Source organism: Schistocerca serialis, chromosome 1 (assembly GCF_023864345.2).
Source record: "Schistocerca serialis cubense isolate TAMUIC-IGC-003099 chromosome 1, iqSchSeri2.2, whole genome shotgun sequence".
Lineage (NCBI taxonomy): Eukaryota > Metazoa > Arthropoda > Insecta > Orthoptera > Acrididae > Schistocerca > Schistocerca serialis.
Window position 1 is genome coordinate 1,092,436,166 of NC_064638.1, and position 18,331 is coordinate 1,092,454,496.

Genomic DNA, 18,331 nt, shown 5'->3' on the forward strand with positions numbered 1-18,331 from the left:
AGGATACACACCCAACCCCACTCTCCCCCCCCCTCTCCCCCCCTGACACACACACACACACACACACACACACACACACACACACACACACACACACACACACACACACACCCTTCACCCACTCATGACCACCATCTCTGGCAGTTCGGACCAGACAACAAGTGTCATGTAGAATGGGAGCAGCGATCTCGAGGGGGCGGGAAAGGGAAGGGTTAGGATGGTACAAGTGAGGGAAAGAGAAGAGCGCTGTCTGGTAGAGTGTGCAGGGATGACTGTCAGTCGACTCAGCATCGGCAGACTGTGGGGCAGGGAGGTGGTGGTGGGAGGGCAGAGAGGGGAGGGAAAGAGATCGAAAAAGAAGAGGAGTGGGAAAAGGGGAAGATGGCTGGGTGCATTTAAAGAGGGTGAGGGGATGAGAACATGGAGAAGATGATAGGGCAGTGGGGGTGGAAACTGTTGGGTGCTGGCTGTGGGGATAGTGGATTACCTTAGGCTAAGGATGGGATAATTTCAGGAGCTGAGACTGTGTTTTAAGGGTAGGAACTCCCATCTTCGCAGTTCAGAAAAGCTGACGGTGGAGGGGAGGCTCCAGATGTATTGGTTACTGAAGCAGCCACCTGAAATCAAGCATTTTATGTTCAGCTGCATGTTGTGCAATAGGGCCGTTTACTTTGCTCCTGGCCACAGTTCCATGAAGTCTATTCATCAACTATCTGTCCACCAGGATGAATAGCCACCACCAAACTGTGGCCAACAGCAATGTAGACCACCCTGTGGCACAATACGCAGCTGAATGTAATCCCAGCCTCAACCTATGGTAACCTACTCTCTCCAAACCTTCCGTCCTATCACCTACTCCCTATTCTCGTTCCAACCTCTCCATGTGCCACCCTCTGCCAACACATCTGCCTATCTTTGCCCTTCCCTGCTCTTCTCTTTTCCTGCTCCCCCTCCCCCCAACCTACCCCACAGACTGGCAGTGCTCTTCTCCCAAAGCCCCACCCCTACCCTGGTATCTCTTCCCTTTTTTCAGAATGAGGCTTTGGCAGAAAGCTAATGAGTAACCATATTTCTGTTGTGTCTGCCTGTGGCTCAACAAGTCATCTTTACAGCGAGGAGTAATCTATCTTTTCCTTATATTGTTGATATTCCAAAAGCGAGTTTCCAGTGTTGAAATAATCATTAAATATTTCCCCTATTTCGTTGCAGTGTGGTAGCTTTATCATGCCCATAATTATTGCTGGTGGTTCTCTTGAATATATGGAAGAGGGAGACAATACCTCACTATAAATAAAAGAACCATACACAGAAAAAGTACAATGTTTCACTGACACCATTCTCCCATTCTCAAAATTCACTACAAAAAGATAGAGAGAGAGAGAGAGAGAGAGAGAGAGAGAGAGAGAGAGAGAGAGACAGAGAGAGGGACCTACATACCAATGAGAATGATCCAGAAGTAAAGTAGAGAGGTTAAGTGCAGGGAAGCAGTCCAAAGGAACAATGGATCAACATTTGCGATTCACGATCCAGACTATTATGAAGCCAGTTTTTCACTTATTATTTATAACTGTAGCTTTTTAGTGCGTTCAGTGGAAAAAAAGAGCACTGTCTGAATGGGCCTTAATAATGTACTCTTTCCTTCAGCTTGGCTTATAGCTGTTGTCTTCCTTAAAAGTTCTATAATCAATAATTTAGTTTTTTAAAATTTTTATTAAATCTCTGGTTACCTGTTTAACATTATTCTTATTTTTTTCGTCGTTCTTATTTAGGGCTTAATGTTCCATGTTCCACACTTCCATGAAATGTGTTCCTAATTGTAATCATGTTTAAATTAACTGATTTTTCCATCGGTGCTTGGCAGAACATGATAGTAAAGTTAAAAAGGAAAATAACTTACTAATGTTCTGCAAACTTACATTCACTTGGTCATGAACTGGTTTTCAGCTTCTCAGGCTATCTTCAGGTGACAACTGAATGTTGCAAACACAGATGTACACGATGTGTGACTTACACAGATATTATTTGTACAGAAGATACATAAATGAAGAAGTGTTTACATAGAAAAATGTTAAAATAATTATATTAACTAAAATGGGTGGGTGGGTGGGTGGGTGGGTGGGTGGGGGGGGACAAAGTTTTTACATGAAGATACATGTGATAAATCAGTCTTTCAAACAGATTCTTCTATCGCCCACTAGACTCATCTGCTGATGTAATATCAGTTCACTTGTACATAAGTTCCCCAACATTTAATTGGAAAAACCACAGTATTGTCAACAGTGGGTGCAATAAGACATCCTGTGAAACTTTAATAAATGCATTCTCTGAAAACTGCCTACAACAGGTAGTTAGGAATCCCACTCTCATGATGGAAATGTATTGGATCTAATGGCAACAAACAGGCTTGACATCTTTGAGGATGTCCACATTGAACCTGGATTCAGTGACCATTACATGGTTTTTTGTTCTTTGGGGCCTGCAGCACAAAATATATCTTTCAATAACATGATTATTATGAATAAATCCCGATACACTGCTATGTAAATTGTTTATATTTTATCTAATTCACAATGAGCCAATTTCAGCAAACTGCCATCGTCAGGTGCTCTGTAAATAAGATAGTTTTCCACATACGCTGTTTTTCTGACAGCTTTGATGACAGTGGGTCAGTGATATTACAGGGATCGATAGAATCCTTGTCAGATTCTATATCGAATTTGCGGCTGAGTTAGCCGCCTTATAACTGCAATTTACTGTATATCGCTCATGCAAAAAACTGTGTCCAGTTCTTGGGAAAGGGCACAAGTCATGCCTGTCTACAAGAAGGGTAGTAGAAGTGATCTATGAAACTACCGTCCAGTATCCTTATCATCAATTTGTTGTAGAGCCTTAGAACATATTCTGAGCTCAGACTCACTGACAAGATCTCAAAGTGGCGCAGAGATTGGAAACTTGCTTTAAATGTTCAGAAATGTAAAATATTGCACTTCACTAAATGAAAAAAATGTAGTATCCTATGGCTGTATTACTAATGAGTCACTGCTGGAACTGGCCAACTCATACAAATACCTGGATGTAACACTTTGTAGGGACATGAAATAGAATGACCACACATGTTCATTCATGGGTAAAGCAAGGGGTAGACTTCAGTTTATTGCTAGAATACTGGGGAATTGCAATCAATCTGCAAAGGAGACTGCTTACAAATCACTTGTGCAACCAGTTCTAAAATAGTGTTCAAGTGTGTGGGACCCGTACCAGACAGGACTCAGAGGGGATATTGCACATATACAGAGAAGAGCAGCATGAATGGTCACAGATTTGTTTAATCTGTGCGAGAGTGTCACAGAGATATTGGAGGAACTGAATTGGAAGACTCTTGGAGACAGATGTAAACTATCTTGAAGGTCTATTAACAAAGCTAAAACGGGGTGTATACGGAGACAAGGAAAAAAAATTCCCAGATTTTTCCTGAATTCCTGGGTTAAAAATACACTTTAATTCCCGGCACTTTAGAAAACGAAACTCAGGGAAAAAGACACAATTTGGAAATATCGTTGACGTGCAGCAACACGTACGCTGTGTATTTTGGGATTACGAAAGTATAAATCGGAATTCCACCAAACACAGCATGTTACTTTCCGAATCATTGAAATCGAGATTGTGATGCGCTTTTGTAAGCCAGTCGCAACTCATGTCACGTGATCTCGCCAGCGGATATTCAGAGCATAGGGCATGTGACGTAGTCAGCCAACAACAACATGACTGTTGAGTAGCATGAACACACAACCACGGAAAGTTAATAGTTTAAATTAATATACATAGTGTTGCTACAAGAAAAGCAAAGCTTTCACATACAATATGGTCTCTAAGGTTAATAAGCTGCAAGAGAAGCTAAGCTTTCACATATAATGTTTATCTTTTTTTGCATGTGTTACACTTAAGATGTTGTTGTTGTTGTTGTTGTGTTCTTCAGTCCTGACACTGGTTTGATGCAGCTCTCCATGCTACTCTATCCTGTACAAGCTGCTTCATCTCCCAGTACCTACTGCAACCTACATCCTTCTGAATCTGCTTGGTGTATTCATCTCTTGGTCTCCCTCTATGATTTTTACCCTCCATGCTGCCCTCCAATGCTAAATTGGTGATCCCTTGATGCCTCAGAACATGTCCTACCAATTGATCCCTTCTTCTAGTCAGGTTGTGCCACAAACTCCTCTTCTCCCCAATCCTATTCAATACCTCCTCATTAGTTATGTGATATACCCATCTAATCTTCAGCATTCTTCTGTAGCACCAAATTTCGAAAGCTTCTATTCTCTTCCTTTCCAAACTATTTATCGTCCATGTTTCACTTCCATACATGGCTACACTCCATACAAATACTTTCAGAAATGACTTCCTGACATTTAAATCTATACTTGATGTTAACAGATTTCTCTTCCTCAGAAAAGCTTTCCTTGCCATTGCCAGTCTACATTTTATATCCTCTCTACTTCGACCATCATCAGTTATTTTGCTCCCCAAATAGCAAAACTCCTTTACTACTTTAAGTGTCTCATTTCCTAATCTAATACCCTCAGCATCTCCCGACTTAATTCGACTACATTCCATTATCCTCGTTTTGCTTTTGTTGATGTTCATCTTATATCCTCCTTTCAAGACGCTATCCATTCCGCTCAACTGCTCTTCCAAGTCCTTTGCTGTCTCTGACAGAATTACAATGTCATCGGCGAACCTCAAGGTTTTCATTTCTTATCCATGGATTTTAATACCTACTCCGAATTTTTCTTTTGTTTCTTTCACTGCTTGCTCAATATACAGATTGAATAACATCGGGGAGAGGCTACAACCCTGTCTCACTCCCCTCCCAACCAATGCTTCCCTTTCATGCCCCTTAACTCTTATAACTGCCATTTGGTTTCTGTACAAATTGTAAATAGCCCTTCGTTCCCTGTATTTTACCCCTGCCACCTTCAGAATCTGAAAGAGAGTATTCCAGTCAACATTGTCAAAAGCTTTCTCTAAGTCAACAAATGCTAGAAACGTAGGTTTGCCTTTCCTTAATCTAGCTTCCAAGATAAGTTGTAGGATCAATATTGCCTCATGTGTTCCAATACTTCTACAGAATCCAAACTGATCTTCCCTGAGGTCGGCTTCTACTAGTTTTTCCATTCGTCTGTAAAGAATTCGCGTTAGTATTTTGCAGCCGTGACTTATTAAACTGATAATTCGGTAATTTTCACATCTGTCAACACCTGCTTTCTTTGGGATTGGAATTATTATATTCTTCTTGAAGTCTGAGGGTATTTCGCCTGTCTCATACATCTTGCTCACCAGATGGTAGAGTTTTGTCAGGACTGGCTCTCCCAAGGCTGTCAGTAGTTCCAATGGAATGTTATCTACTCCCGGGGCCTTGTTTCGACTCAGGTCTTTCAGTGCTCTGTCAAACTCTTCACGCGGTATCATATCTCCCATTTCATCTTCCTCTACATCCTCTTCCATTTCCATAATATTGTCCTCAAATACATCGCCCTTGTATAGACCCTCTACACACTCCTTCCACCTTTCTGCTTTCCCTTCTTTGCTTAGAACTGGGTTTCCATCAGAGCTCTTGATATTCATACAAGTGGTTCTCTTTTCTCCAAAGGTCTCTTAATTTTCCTGTAGGCTGTATCTATCTTACCCCTAGTAAGATAAGCCTCTAAATCCTTACATCTGTCCTCTAGCCATCCCTGCTTAGCCATTTTGCACTTCCTGTCGATCTCATTTTTGAGACGTTTGTATTCCTTTTTGCCTGCTTCACTTAAGATATATCACATAAATGTGCCAGGAAAATTTTTAATAATGACATAAATGTCTGATCTTCAGGGTTTGAAATTCTTCTAAATGGATCATCATCAGAATTGATTTTTAAATGAGAGTCAAACACTCTGCGATTTAATAAATTCATGGTACATTCTTGCACACAGTTCAACTTACGTAAAAGGATATTTACTTTGAAAGTAACGCTTTTCAAACCACTATTCACAATATTTTCCAGCGAACTGTTAGAAATAGGTTCGTTTCAGCAGTTGCAAGAGAGCTACCATGATGTAGGAAGATTGTATGTACGTAGGTGTAAAACATTGAAACTTCATACGTTATGTCATAAAAGAAAGAAGACATCAGAGGATACTCCAAGAGCATCAGAATTTCATTCAAATGGCTCTGAGCACTATGGGACTCAACTTCTGAGGTCATTAGTCCCCTAGAACTTAGAACTAGTTAAACCTAACTAACCTAAGGACATTCGAACCTGCGACCGTAGTGGTCTCGCGGTTCCAGACTGCTCTGCGCATCAGCCCCAGATCTACGATATTTGCGAACCGGGTCAATACTAAAAAACATCGAATTTTCAAAAACATGTTCATCTTGTAGCGCACATCTTTTTGAAAAGTCTGAAACATAAAACACATGTGTTCGAGGAAATGTAAGACATATTATTTGGTCTTAAGTACGCCAAAGTGCAGTGCCACGCCTCTTCATATAGCATTCTTCCACTGCACGTCACTGTATTTCACTCTGTGGAATTGAAACGTGTATATTTTGTAATGCATACCATCAAACTATATTCAGGACAGTAGAAATTGGAATGACTTGCCTATTAACTAATAACTTGCTGTTTTGTGTGACATAAAATTAAATATAGGTTACATAAAACCAATAAAGACAAGAGATAAGCAAGAAATTACACATTTCTTCAATCCTTAGCTCCTAGCATTTTTTCCTCTCTAATCTTGCTACAGCTTTAAATGGTGAGCTTTCCTTTCTGTGAAGGAATCTATTACCTCATCAAAGTTCGTCAAACGTTTTGCTACATGAAAAATCGAAATGTCGTTATCTAATACTGAAAAAGCTGTTAACACAAATATTACCCAAGACCGGTGTGGTTTCTGATTACGTCTATTTGGTCACTGTCTGCTAGATAAAACAAAATAGGCCTTTCTAATATGGCAGCAATTTTGTAACACACACCAAATAAACGAGACTGTTTTGGCACAAATAGTCATTTTTATAATGCAACAGAATATAATTCATGAAGAACCAATATCAAATGCCTATTAAGCCTATTACAAGCAAAAAGCTTTATGTTAGGAAATAGTTTCACATTTCACGTTTCTCAAGCACGAGATCAAAAAGTAGTATTACGAAATTTTTATATAAATTTGGGATTGTCTTATTCTTCCATAATTTGTTATGTTACCGTTTCTTCTCCTTCCTTGTTCTAACAACCAATCTTGTCATCACCAATTCTGTAGCTATTCCTGCCATTGTCAAAATTTGTTCGCCGATTAACTTCTCTAACCCTGCCAGAATCACAGGTTTAGTTATTCCGCGATTATTTTCCAGTTAGGTGTTATTGTGTGTTCGTACAACACGTTTTCCACGTTACTTCCAGAATAGAACTTAAGCGGCTGCTAGTCGGGGGCTGTGCTACTGGTGTAGCGATCTGGTCAAAAAATTTCTGTCAAAATTTCATTTTCTTGGATACAGCATAAGATAATACGTAATCTTTCTCACCTGTTATTCTTGTCTGTTGTTTATTTCCATTGTGGTAGTCTGAACCTATGGATTTCGCTAGTAGTTATAACAACACTGATCATTCGTAAACCCAATCAACGACATAATCAGACAGCGATTGGCATTCATCTGTTCAGCTTTACTCTGCTCAGCTCGTATAGCCCCATCCCCTTTTGTCTGTGGAAAGTTTATTTCTAGATGTGACGAGGATTCTCCTGACAGAGACATCACGTACACTATGCATGAATTCAAAAATCAACTTATGATTCATTCAGAAATCAACTTAAAATGTGTTCAAAAATGTTCAATAACCAACAGGGAAGCATTTCCAAATAATACGAATAATCGATAGACAAACATGTGCTGGATGCTAGGCGCTTTGTGAAACAAGTTTTTTTTCCTCAATAATATGAATTTGGCGCCCCCTTTTCCCGGTAGCATCTAGCTGCTTGCTGCAACTGCTAGCACAGCCAACAGCCACATTCCTGTTGCCAGAAGCGGGAGACTACTACTCAAACGCGACTCAACTGAGCATGCGCATGAGCCCAATTGTAACAGCTAAAATGTATCTAATGTAAACAGTTGTGACTGCATGCTCATTGGTGGCAATTTGTTGTTATGAAGCATTCCATAATCTTCCTAAAGCCTTTGACACATTTTGCAGTTGGCAGACGACTGCATGAGCACTGTGTGTCGTGGTTGTATATGGCGCATTTCCTTTGCAATTTAAGTTATTTTCGTTTTCTCTCTCATTTATATTTTATTCTTGGAGTATTATTCTGCAGTAGCAGGGTACAGTAATATCCTTTGTTAGAGTATCGGTTCTTACCAGTCAAAATTACAAAAATTTAACTGAAAAATAAAACAATGAAAAATTCCCGGAATTCTAAAAAAATCCCGGGGTTTATCCGGTTTTCTCCTGGATGAAAAAATTCCTGGGTTTTTCCCGGATCTCCCGGTTGTCCCGGGTCGTATACACACTCTGAAAGAACTGGCATTAAATGATTACACTAGGACTATACCACAACCCCTACATACCACTCACTTACGGATCATGGAGATAAGATTAGAATAATTACTGCACACAAAGAGGTATTCACGCAATCATTATTCACACACTCCATACGTAAATAGAACAGGAAGAAACCCTAATAACTGGTACAATGGGATGTATCCTCTGCCATGCACCTCACAGTGGTTTGCAGAGTATAAATGTAGATGTAGAACTATAAACCATCTAACAAACTGCTTCATGCATTGTCCACATCTCTGTCCTGACTGATAATATCTACAAAAGAAAAAAAAAGAAAATGAATAAAATTACACCACTTCTGTATGCTGGCCAACAGCAAATCACTTAGCAGTTACAAAGCCTCATGTAAAATTCCATGTATTGGCAGCATTTCAAACCATCTCACAAAAAGAAGTTAAATTTCGCAATTACAGACCAACGCCAAAACATATACAAATTTTTATTAAATAACAAAGACAAACTGAAAACCTAGGCACAGAGTGGTATATATAAAATCACTTGCAAGCAGTGTGGAAATGTGTATATTGGTCAGTCAGGCAGAGCTGTGGCAATCAGGCTATGTGGACATATTTATTTACAACTGGTTTCAATCATGAAGCATCCTCACAGTGGGAAAACATCAATTGTGACAACTTCACATGTCATACATCCTATTTAACCAGAAAATTATATGCCATTGCTGACTTGAGAACATCAGAAAATGATACTTAATGTAACAATACCAGCTTAAGCAAGCAGAACAATTGAAAACATGTAACATCACTAAGTGCACAAGTGTTAACTTACTGCGTGGTGTGTATGAGCACTGGTACTGTGCACTTACTGCTGTTATATGTTTTCGATGTTTTCTTCGAGCTTAAGCTGGTATCATGGTGGTAAGTATCATTTTCTGATGTTTCAAGTCATTATGGAGTATACTTTTCTTGTTAATTAGCATGTATGACATGTGAAGTTGCCACAATAGCTATCTTCCACTGTGAAGATGGTCCATGATCAAACCTGATTGTGAATAAATATACTGTAAGGCAGCACAGTGAACTTCATGCATTTCTCCAAGTGTATCGATTATGTTGACAGATGACTGAAAAAAAAATTTTTGATTAAGGAAGAAAGATTCGACCTTTGTTGATAATCTTATATCAAAAAACTATTCATATGATGTAGAATGTGAGGTTTTACATTCTGTCAAAAAAAAGCATAAAAGATGACCCTAATGGAGATACTGGAAATCAACAAACACGTGACACTGAATGCCAAACTAGTATTAAATTTTAGAATTCAATTTCCATTTTACTCTTTGTTAAATTAAGTTTTTGTTACAAATACTAGTTTCAAATTGCAAATACAACTTATTTCTTATCATTTGTCAAAAGTAGCTCCACATGAAACTTTGTTTATCATTACTTTTTTTAGTTAATGTAATTACTGTAATGTTTTCCTTTGTAAACACTTTGTCACTTGTGTATTTCTGTACAAAAATATCTGTGTATGTTGCTATCATGTTTATTTGATTTGCGACATTCAGCTGTAACCCAAAGATGGCCCGAGAAGCCGAAAGCCAGTTCACGACCAAATAAATATAATTTTATAGAACATTAGAAAGCTTTTTCCTTTTTAATAACATTTAAATTGTTTATTTAAGGAAGACTGTTTACCCATAGCTAAGAAAATAAAAAGCTCGTTTGGTTCTACTGTGAAACTAAACTAGTCACCACGGCACGATTATTGTTGATTAAAATATGTTTGTTACCCATACAAATAGGAAGGATGAAACATTGATTGCTCTTTATATTTTATAATATGTACTATACAAAATGTGCTAAATCAAAGTAGAACTTAGAAAACAAAAATCTTTTACCAAAGGGAGACAAAAACAAGGAAAAAGACAAGCACCAGCAATTACTCATTTTAATTGAACTGAAAGTATCCAATACCGTGGTATTAGAATGATGGATCTCTTCCTCAATTGTTGTCATTATCACGTTCAGAAGTTCATGTACATCATGCTCCTCAGGTGAAATTGTCCAGCCCTTGCTGAAGAGACATTTAATAACATTTTCCGCTGTGTACGGATCTTCAGATACGTTTGGATGCTGCCCATTCACAACTGAAAGTAAACAGATACAAATATTACCTAAGAAAGTAACATAAAATGTAATTTAGTAGCTGTACAACAATTGTAATGTTTAATACATCACAGTCAGGGTAGCATATTTGGACATTTTCTCTGTAATGTATGCATCATTTACGCATTCAAGTTGTTGACGTATTTATTACATTTATTTAATCAGGTCCTTCAGCTGTTTCTTACATCAGCACAGGATAGAGTTATGGAAAAAAGTTCAGATACTTTCTAACATGACATTGCAGATAACAGAATTGAGGTCTGCAGCTTTGTAAATCAAAATGACATGTTTTTAAAGTAAAATCATCAGTCATATAACCAATTTGATCTTATCTTCCACCCTTCTCAATTTTATGTTGATCTTTTTAATCTATGTATCTAATGCAAACACTATCACTTTCACATACTACGATCTTTATCAGCCCCTGTAATTCCTCTCCAATACAGTCCCAGGTCTTAATGTAAGCCCTACTGACCTGTTTTCTTCTGGTGAGGGTTTCAATGTGATTCTTTCCTTGCCTATTGTTTATCACTTCATTTCAGACACACTACTGGCTATCAGCATGACAGCTAAGTGCGGGATGGGTAGCACATCCGATATCAGCACATCTGACTGTAGACAGACAGTGGTTGCCAAATATATGCAAGTTAAGTGTTAAGAGGCACTACGATTTTCACAAGCTACTGTATCAAGAGTGTATGGCGAGCACATCAGTCAAGGAAAACTGTCACCACTAGTGTCACTGCCACAGGCAACAACATGTTGAAGAAAAGTGTTGCCATCAATTATCTTGGGTTCTAGCAGTGAAAAGATCAGCAACCGTACAGCAAATTAGTAACCAATTCAATGCTGGATAATAATGACTGTGAGGAGTCATACTGTCCAAAACTATCTCTACACTGTACCTATAGAAACCACCACAACAAGCATGTAGGTCTGCTCACGGTCTGACTCTGGGTACAGGGATTAGCATCAATGCAGGAACACTACCAACAGATACCCCAAGCACAGAAAAAGGACCTCGACTGATGAGTCACACTACACTTTCAAACTGGTACATGGCAAAGGACAAGAACAATGAAAATCAAATGAGGTGATGAATCCCTCGTGCCAACAGAGTACTGTTCAAGAAGGTGGAAAAAGGATTTTCATGTAGCAAGTGTTTACCCAGGTTGAACTCTGGCTGCTGATATATCTGCTGTAATTTATTTATGGTAAAACATACACTAACCACCTGACATGTGCTTCTATCTGCTTGTTTACAGTACTACAGAGATGACCTGGTCCTTCACTGAGACAATGCGTCACCCCTTTCAGACATTTCTTCTGAAATGTGTCAGAGTAGTTTGCGGAACATTCCAAAGATATGAAAAATCTTTGTTGTTTGATAGAATCTACGTCACATCATCTCACTGCAATTAAACTGCTCAGGAGTACACTTTATTGGGCCATGTAAATTTGCGGCTTGCTTCTGTAAGTGCCATATTCCAAATGATTCCAGTTTATTCTTCCCTACTTTTATAACAAATCATGTTACACTGCAGATGCAAATCAGGGAGGTTTTTTCTCAAATTCATAATATTATTTGATGTCATGGGGCTCTCTTCTTGAACAAAAAGATCCATCCTCCTGCGAAAATTGGCTATTGATTTCTTTCTTAGTTTGTCCACTTTGCGAAATTACACTTTCTAAGCTGCAGAATATTTTGAAAGGCTGTTTTACCCAAGTCTGGTGTTTACCAAGTCACTGTACTGCTGTGGCCCACTGGCTACATTTGTTTCACACTAAAAATCTTGAAGTTGTGTCTTCAATTGGTGTTGGGATTTTTTCTGGCACTCTCTCCTCCAGTAGTGGACTGTGTATGTAAAAAATGCCTTATTGCACAGTAATTCATATTCTACATTAACCTGTAGGTCTCCCTACATGAGTAACTCTCTGAAAGAGGCAACTGTCAGGTCAAGGGTGGTAATGACACAATTTTCATTAGCAATGTACCTAACACTGGTGGCCTTCAAAATAATCAAGGCTTTATCTCACTTATTCATCTTTCAAACAATGGAAAACAACAATATGATGGAAGAAAGTTGCTACTCTCTATATGGTGGAGATGCTAGGTCGCAGATAGGCGCAACAAAAAGACTGTCACAAATAGGTTTTCAGCCAGCAAGGCCTTCAATGAAAATAAACGACACACACTCACACACACACACACACACACACACACACACACACACACACACAACTGCAGTCTCTGGCAATTGAAGCGATACTATAGTGAGCAGCAACTTTCGTTTCACAATAGTATTCATCTTTCAGTTTGATATATTTACTTTTGACTTTGTTTTCCTTACACTCACAATGAATTCTGTGCTAAGTAAACCATTTAAAACGTCCAGCAGCTTTTCTTTGCCTCCTCCGATTGATAAAATCCTGGCAGTGGTATCTATTTTGTCCTCCTCCAGCTGAGTGGTCATATAGATGGCTGCCATGCGGAGGACTCAGTTTCAGTTCCTGGTACTGTCAAGGATTTCTCCTTGATGGGAGGACTGGTATTGGGTGCACTTAGCCTCATGATGCCAACTGAGGGATTACTTGATTGAGAAGTAGCAGCTCCAAGCTCTGGAAAGTCAGCAAAATGGTCAGATGAGTGGCGATCTGCCCCTCCATATCACATCTGCATTATGTCACATGGCAGAAAATAATGTGAGAGCTGTTTGATATTCCTTGGGCCATCAGGGCCTGGATGAGAAACTTGTATTGGCATCTATTGTGTTACACTTTCTGTCTCCTGAAATTTTCTTTCAGTGTCTCCAGTGCTTCTTCAATAAATGAACCCAACAATGACAATAAGCTGCAACCTTGCCTTATAACATACTTGACACAAACTTGTCTCTTCCCGATGTTTCATTTTCGTCATTTCCATTTGGTTTCTATGGTTCATTCAACTGACTTCATGCTTCATCCTCATAACTTTTAACAGTTCATTACACTTTATATAGTTGAAAGCTTCATTTGGGTCCACAAATGCTAGGAAGATAGTCTGGTATATATTATCTCTTCCACGACCAAGCACATGGGCAGAATTGCTTCTCTGATTTCTTCACCAGTCTTGAAGCTAATGAATTGATCTTTATCCACAGTCTTCTCAATTTTTCTTTGTGTTATTGTGATCATGAACACACAAATGTTTGGAAAATCATGGTTTGTACACAGTTGTATTGTCACTTTGTTAAACAATAAATTTCAGTCTGAAATGGACTATCCTCAGGTACAATGTTATATCATTAATCAAATGCATGACAACATAACTACTAACAAGCATCCTACAAAAACAAAAACAATGTGTTAAGTCTAACTAGTAAATACAGCACACAGTAGCCAAGACACATCATGTGCTTTGGCACATTACCTACTACGTGCTGGACTGCTGGATGTAATCCAATATTATAGTTGGATTTAAAATGTTGATTTACTGCATGATGCTCTTCAATAGTTATGGTTTGTCACACAGTTCACTAATGATGTCACGTTATACCCAAGGATGGTCTGTTTCTGACCAAAATTGGTTGTTTGATAAAGTGACAATACAGTTGTGTCCAAATCATGATTTCCAAAAGTTTCTAGAAGCTGTAAATCATCACCTCCTCAAACTAACAGGTAAATATGACATATCAGACCAACAGTCCACCACTGAGATGTTGCATTGTGGGGTAGCTCCATTTGCTGCAATTATACTCCCCAAATGCATTCTTTTTTCTTTTTCTTTTTACAGTTTGCACATAACACATACATGACAGTTACCTGAAATAGCTGATCTCTTATTCACACTGTATTTCATTAAAATTTGATATCCACAGGATAGTGTTCAGATTACTTATGATAATAGTATATTTGGTTCTTACAGAAAAATTTTGCTTTAGATGATTATTCATGATTTACTAGACGGGTGAAGGTGAAATGTTCCTATGAGCAAATAGCAGTTTCTAATATTAAGTCTTCCTTTTTTTATAGTAAGGAATGGTTCTTTTTGTTTTTTCATCCAATGGAGGACCTCATTTGAAATTTTCAGCACCCAAGGTATGCGTAAGAGATGGTGATATAGACGCATTTCATTATTTTCTCTAGATATTGGTAAAGGATCCAGCTTTCACATCCTTAGAGAAGAAGGGAGAACGTGTAGCAACGAATCATTCACATTCTCCATTGCAGACTAAGATCTGAGCTTATGAAAAGTTTTTCATGCTAATGCATTGTCTCCTGATCTGTCCTATTCCAGATCTGAGCTCTTTCTTTCAGCCACACTGCTTATCCATCACAGTGCCCAAGTACTTCAAGGAGAATACATATTCAATCTAATTTTCTTGTCAAAGAAAATAAGATTGAATAAGGTTGCTTGGATTCTTCTTATAGACAAGACTACAACTTTGATCTTGGAAGTGTTGACAAACGTGCCAAACTCTTTACTGCACTGAACTAACTTGTCTATCTTGTGTTGGGGCACAGATAGGCCATTTGGTATGGCAACACTGCCATTTTTGTACCTAATATTAATAATAATCTTTCCACTTATAATGACCCGAGTGCTTTCTTCCACCAACAGTCCCCTGAAAATTGCTTTGGATTAAATGTTGCACAAGAGAGGTTGTAGTATAAAGCAATGAGGAATGCCTTTACAAATTGTAGTTGCTTATGATGTTCCTTGGGCAGTTTTTACATCTGTGGTCTGATTCTGATGCAGAGTGTTGCTGATACGTAAATCATTTAGGTCAGTACCAGTGGAAGTCAAAATTTCCACCATTTTTTTATGTCTCATGTAGTCAAAGGCTTTTTTATAGTTAGCGAAACAAGCGTACACATCAACATTCATATCTCTGAAACTATGCACTAGTATTTTTTAGGGAGAAGAGTGCTTCACAAGTTCCAACCCCATTTCAGAAGCCAAACTGAGTCACATCCATTTGTGATTTCTTGTAAATCCACATGTGTATGATTCACATAAACATTTTGAGTACATGAGACATCAAACTAATCGTACGATAGTCATCACATGGGAAGAGTTGGTCTTCTTTGGCACTGGTATAAAAGTAGATCTCAGCCAATAATAAGGTATCTTTCCAGCTACAAAGATAACATTGAACAATGATGTTAGGAGGCTGAGACCAATCGAGTTCTATTCAGCTAAAACATTAATAACTTCAACACAGACCGCGTCTGGACTGGTGACTTTACCCTCCTTCTGCAGTTTGATGGTATGTACAATTTCACCGTTTGTGACTGCAGAATTGACTTCACTGATCCTTGCATCAGGTGAAGCAGATTTCACCTGTATCCTCTTTGAAAAGGGCTTCAATGTACTCCTTCCACTTTTTGAGTTTTCCTTCAAACTCTGTAAATCCCCTATTTGGTAATAGCTATCTCCCACAAAATTGTACAACTACTATAATTTCTTAATTATACAGCTATTAGTTAAAGAAAATGTTCTGTCTTTGTCTCTCTCATTTTTCCATGATCTTATATTATTTCTATATATAAAGTCAATGTGCTGACTGACTCTCACCATCATCGTCCAGCCCAAATTGCTACGGATAGAAACTTGAAATTTGAAGGAGGTGTTGATCTGATACTGTAGCTGTTGTTTAAGAAGGGATTTTCTGAAATTCCAACCCTAAGGGAGTGAAACATGGGATGAAGTGTTTATTTGAAAAATGTCGCCATTAAGGCAGTTTTGAAGCTAGACCTACGAATATTGGTATTTGGTTTCTCAGTCAAAAATAAAGAAATACATGTTTCAGCATTTTTGTAAATTAAACCCTATAGAGGTGAAATAGTGGGTGAAAGCTTTTTTTGCAAATATATCATTATTAAAGAACAACTAAAGTATTTTTAAAGCTACATCTATGAACAGTGTTTCAGTGTTTTTGGAAATTGAGCCCCCTAAGGTGGTGAAATAAGGGGTGAGATTTTTTATGAAAATATTTTATTATGAAAGCATTTTTAAAGTTAAATCTATGAAAATTTAAATTTGACTTGTCAGTGAGAAGTAAAAATATGTGTGTGTCACTGTTTTTGGAAATTCAACCCCTACATGGGTGACACAGGGGATGAAAATCTTTTATGGCAATATTTCATTGTGCAAGCATTTCCGAAGCTAAATCATATGCATATCACTGTTTTTGTGAAATTCAATCCCGAAGGTGGTGAAATAGGGGATGAAACATTTTATGAAAGTATTTCATTTTGAAAGCATTTTAAAGCTAAAGCTAAATCTTTGAAAATTGGCGTTTGTCTTCTTGGTTAGAGATGAAAAATATGTGTTTTACTGTTTTTGGAAAGTCAAAACTTCAGGGGTTGAAACAGGGTCAGACTGATTCAGTGACTCATCTTTGCCCAGCCCAAACAGCTAAGGGCATAAATTTGAAGTGTGGACTTTACACTACAGGCACCATTTAAGAATGGATTGTCCAAAATTCCACTCCTAGGTGGATGAAATAGGGGATGGAAGCCTTTTTGAAAGTATGTCACTATTACAGGAATTTTGAAGTTAGAACTACGAAAACTGACATTTGGTTTCTCATACAGAAAATAAAAAAATGCATGCTTCAGTATTTTTGGAAATTCAACCACTAAAGGGGTAAAATAGTCTCAGTGAAATTTTATTTGAAAATAGATAATTACCAAAGAACTACTGAAGGATTTTAAGGCTATATCTGTGACAACTGGTATTTGACTTCTCAATTTAAAAAAATATATATATAAAGAAAGAAAGAAAGAAAGAAATACACGTTTCACTCTTTCTGGAAATTCAACCTTTAAGGGAGTGCAATAGGGGATTAAAATTTTAATGAAATATTTCGTTACATTAAAAAATACTTAAAGCTAGATTTACGAAAATAGGTATTTTACTTCTCAATTAGATATAAAGAAATTTTTGCTAGGGGATAAAAGAGGCTATGGAAATATATCCACAACACAAAAGGCATGATGAACAAAACTTTTGGACTCCAGCTACCTGAATCACTTTTTGGTCTGAACTATATTCTGAGAAGATCATGCTTGTATGGCCTTAATTAGTATGAAAAGCTTAGAAGGTATTGCAATATGTGAATAACATAAAAACTCAACCAAACAAACACAAAAAAATCTCTGCAGGCCATACAGTTTACACAAGTGAAGCAGCAGGCACTAAGCTAGTTATTAAATACGTTACGCGTGTGATTATGGTACTACAAGTGTCTATAAATTGGCTTCTCATATGAAGACTCAGTCCAACAGTAGTCAACTATTAAAATGTAAACTTCTTTGTGAATTTGGATTAAACTACCAAAATGTACAGTTCCCAGGTTTCTGCATTTAGTACTCAGTAAGTATATACAGTAACTACATCCGTCAAAGTCAAGTTTGAACAGTAAAAATATGCACTACTACATAAAAACTTATTAAACATTGTGTTATTCATCTGTCACAACTCGACAGTTACACTGCAAAATAAATATGACACAACTTTTTAAAAAAAAAAAAAAACCCTCAGTTGATATATTAACTGTCTAAATTATTGAATACAAATCGATCACTGCAAAATTATGTGTGCCAATAAATATGAGATGATCAC

General features: G+C 37.8%; 1 protein-coding gene across 1 annotated transcript in view; it reads right to left on the minus strand.

Moving 5' to 3' along the window:
* The window catches only part of LOC126416111 (ubiquitin carboxyl-terminal hydrolase 30), a 116,379-nt gene that overhangs the window by 60,477 nt on the left and 37,571 nt on the right, over positions 1-18,331 (minus strand). The window contains exon 3 of the mRNA XM_050083626.1: positions 10,531-10,703. Coding sequence (XP_049939583.1) covers positions 10,531-10,703 — 173 coding nt within the window. The remainder of the gene's footprint in view (positions 1-10,530; positions 10,704-18,331) is intronic.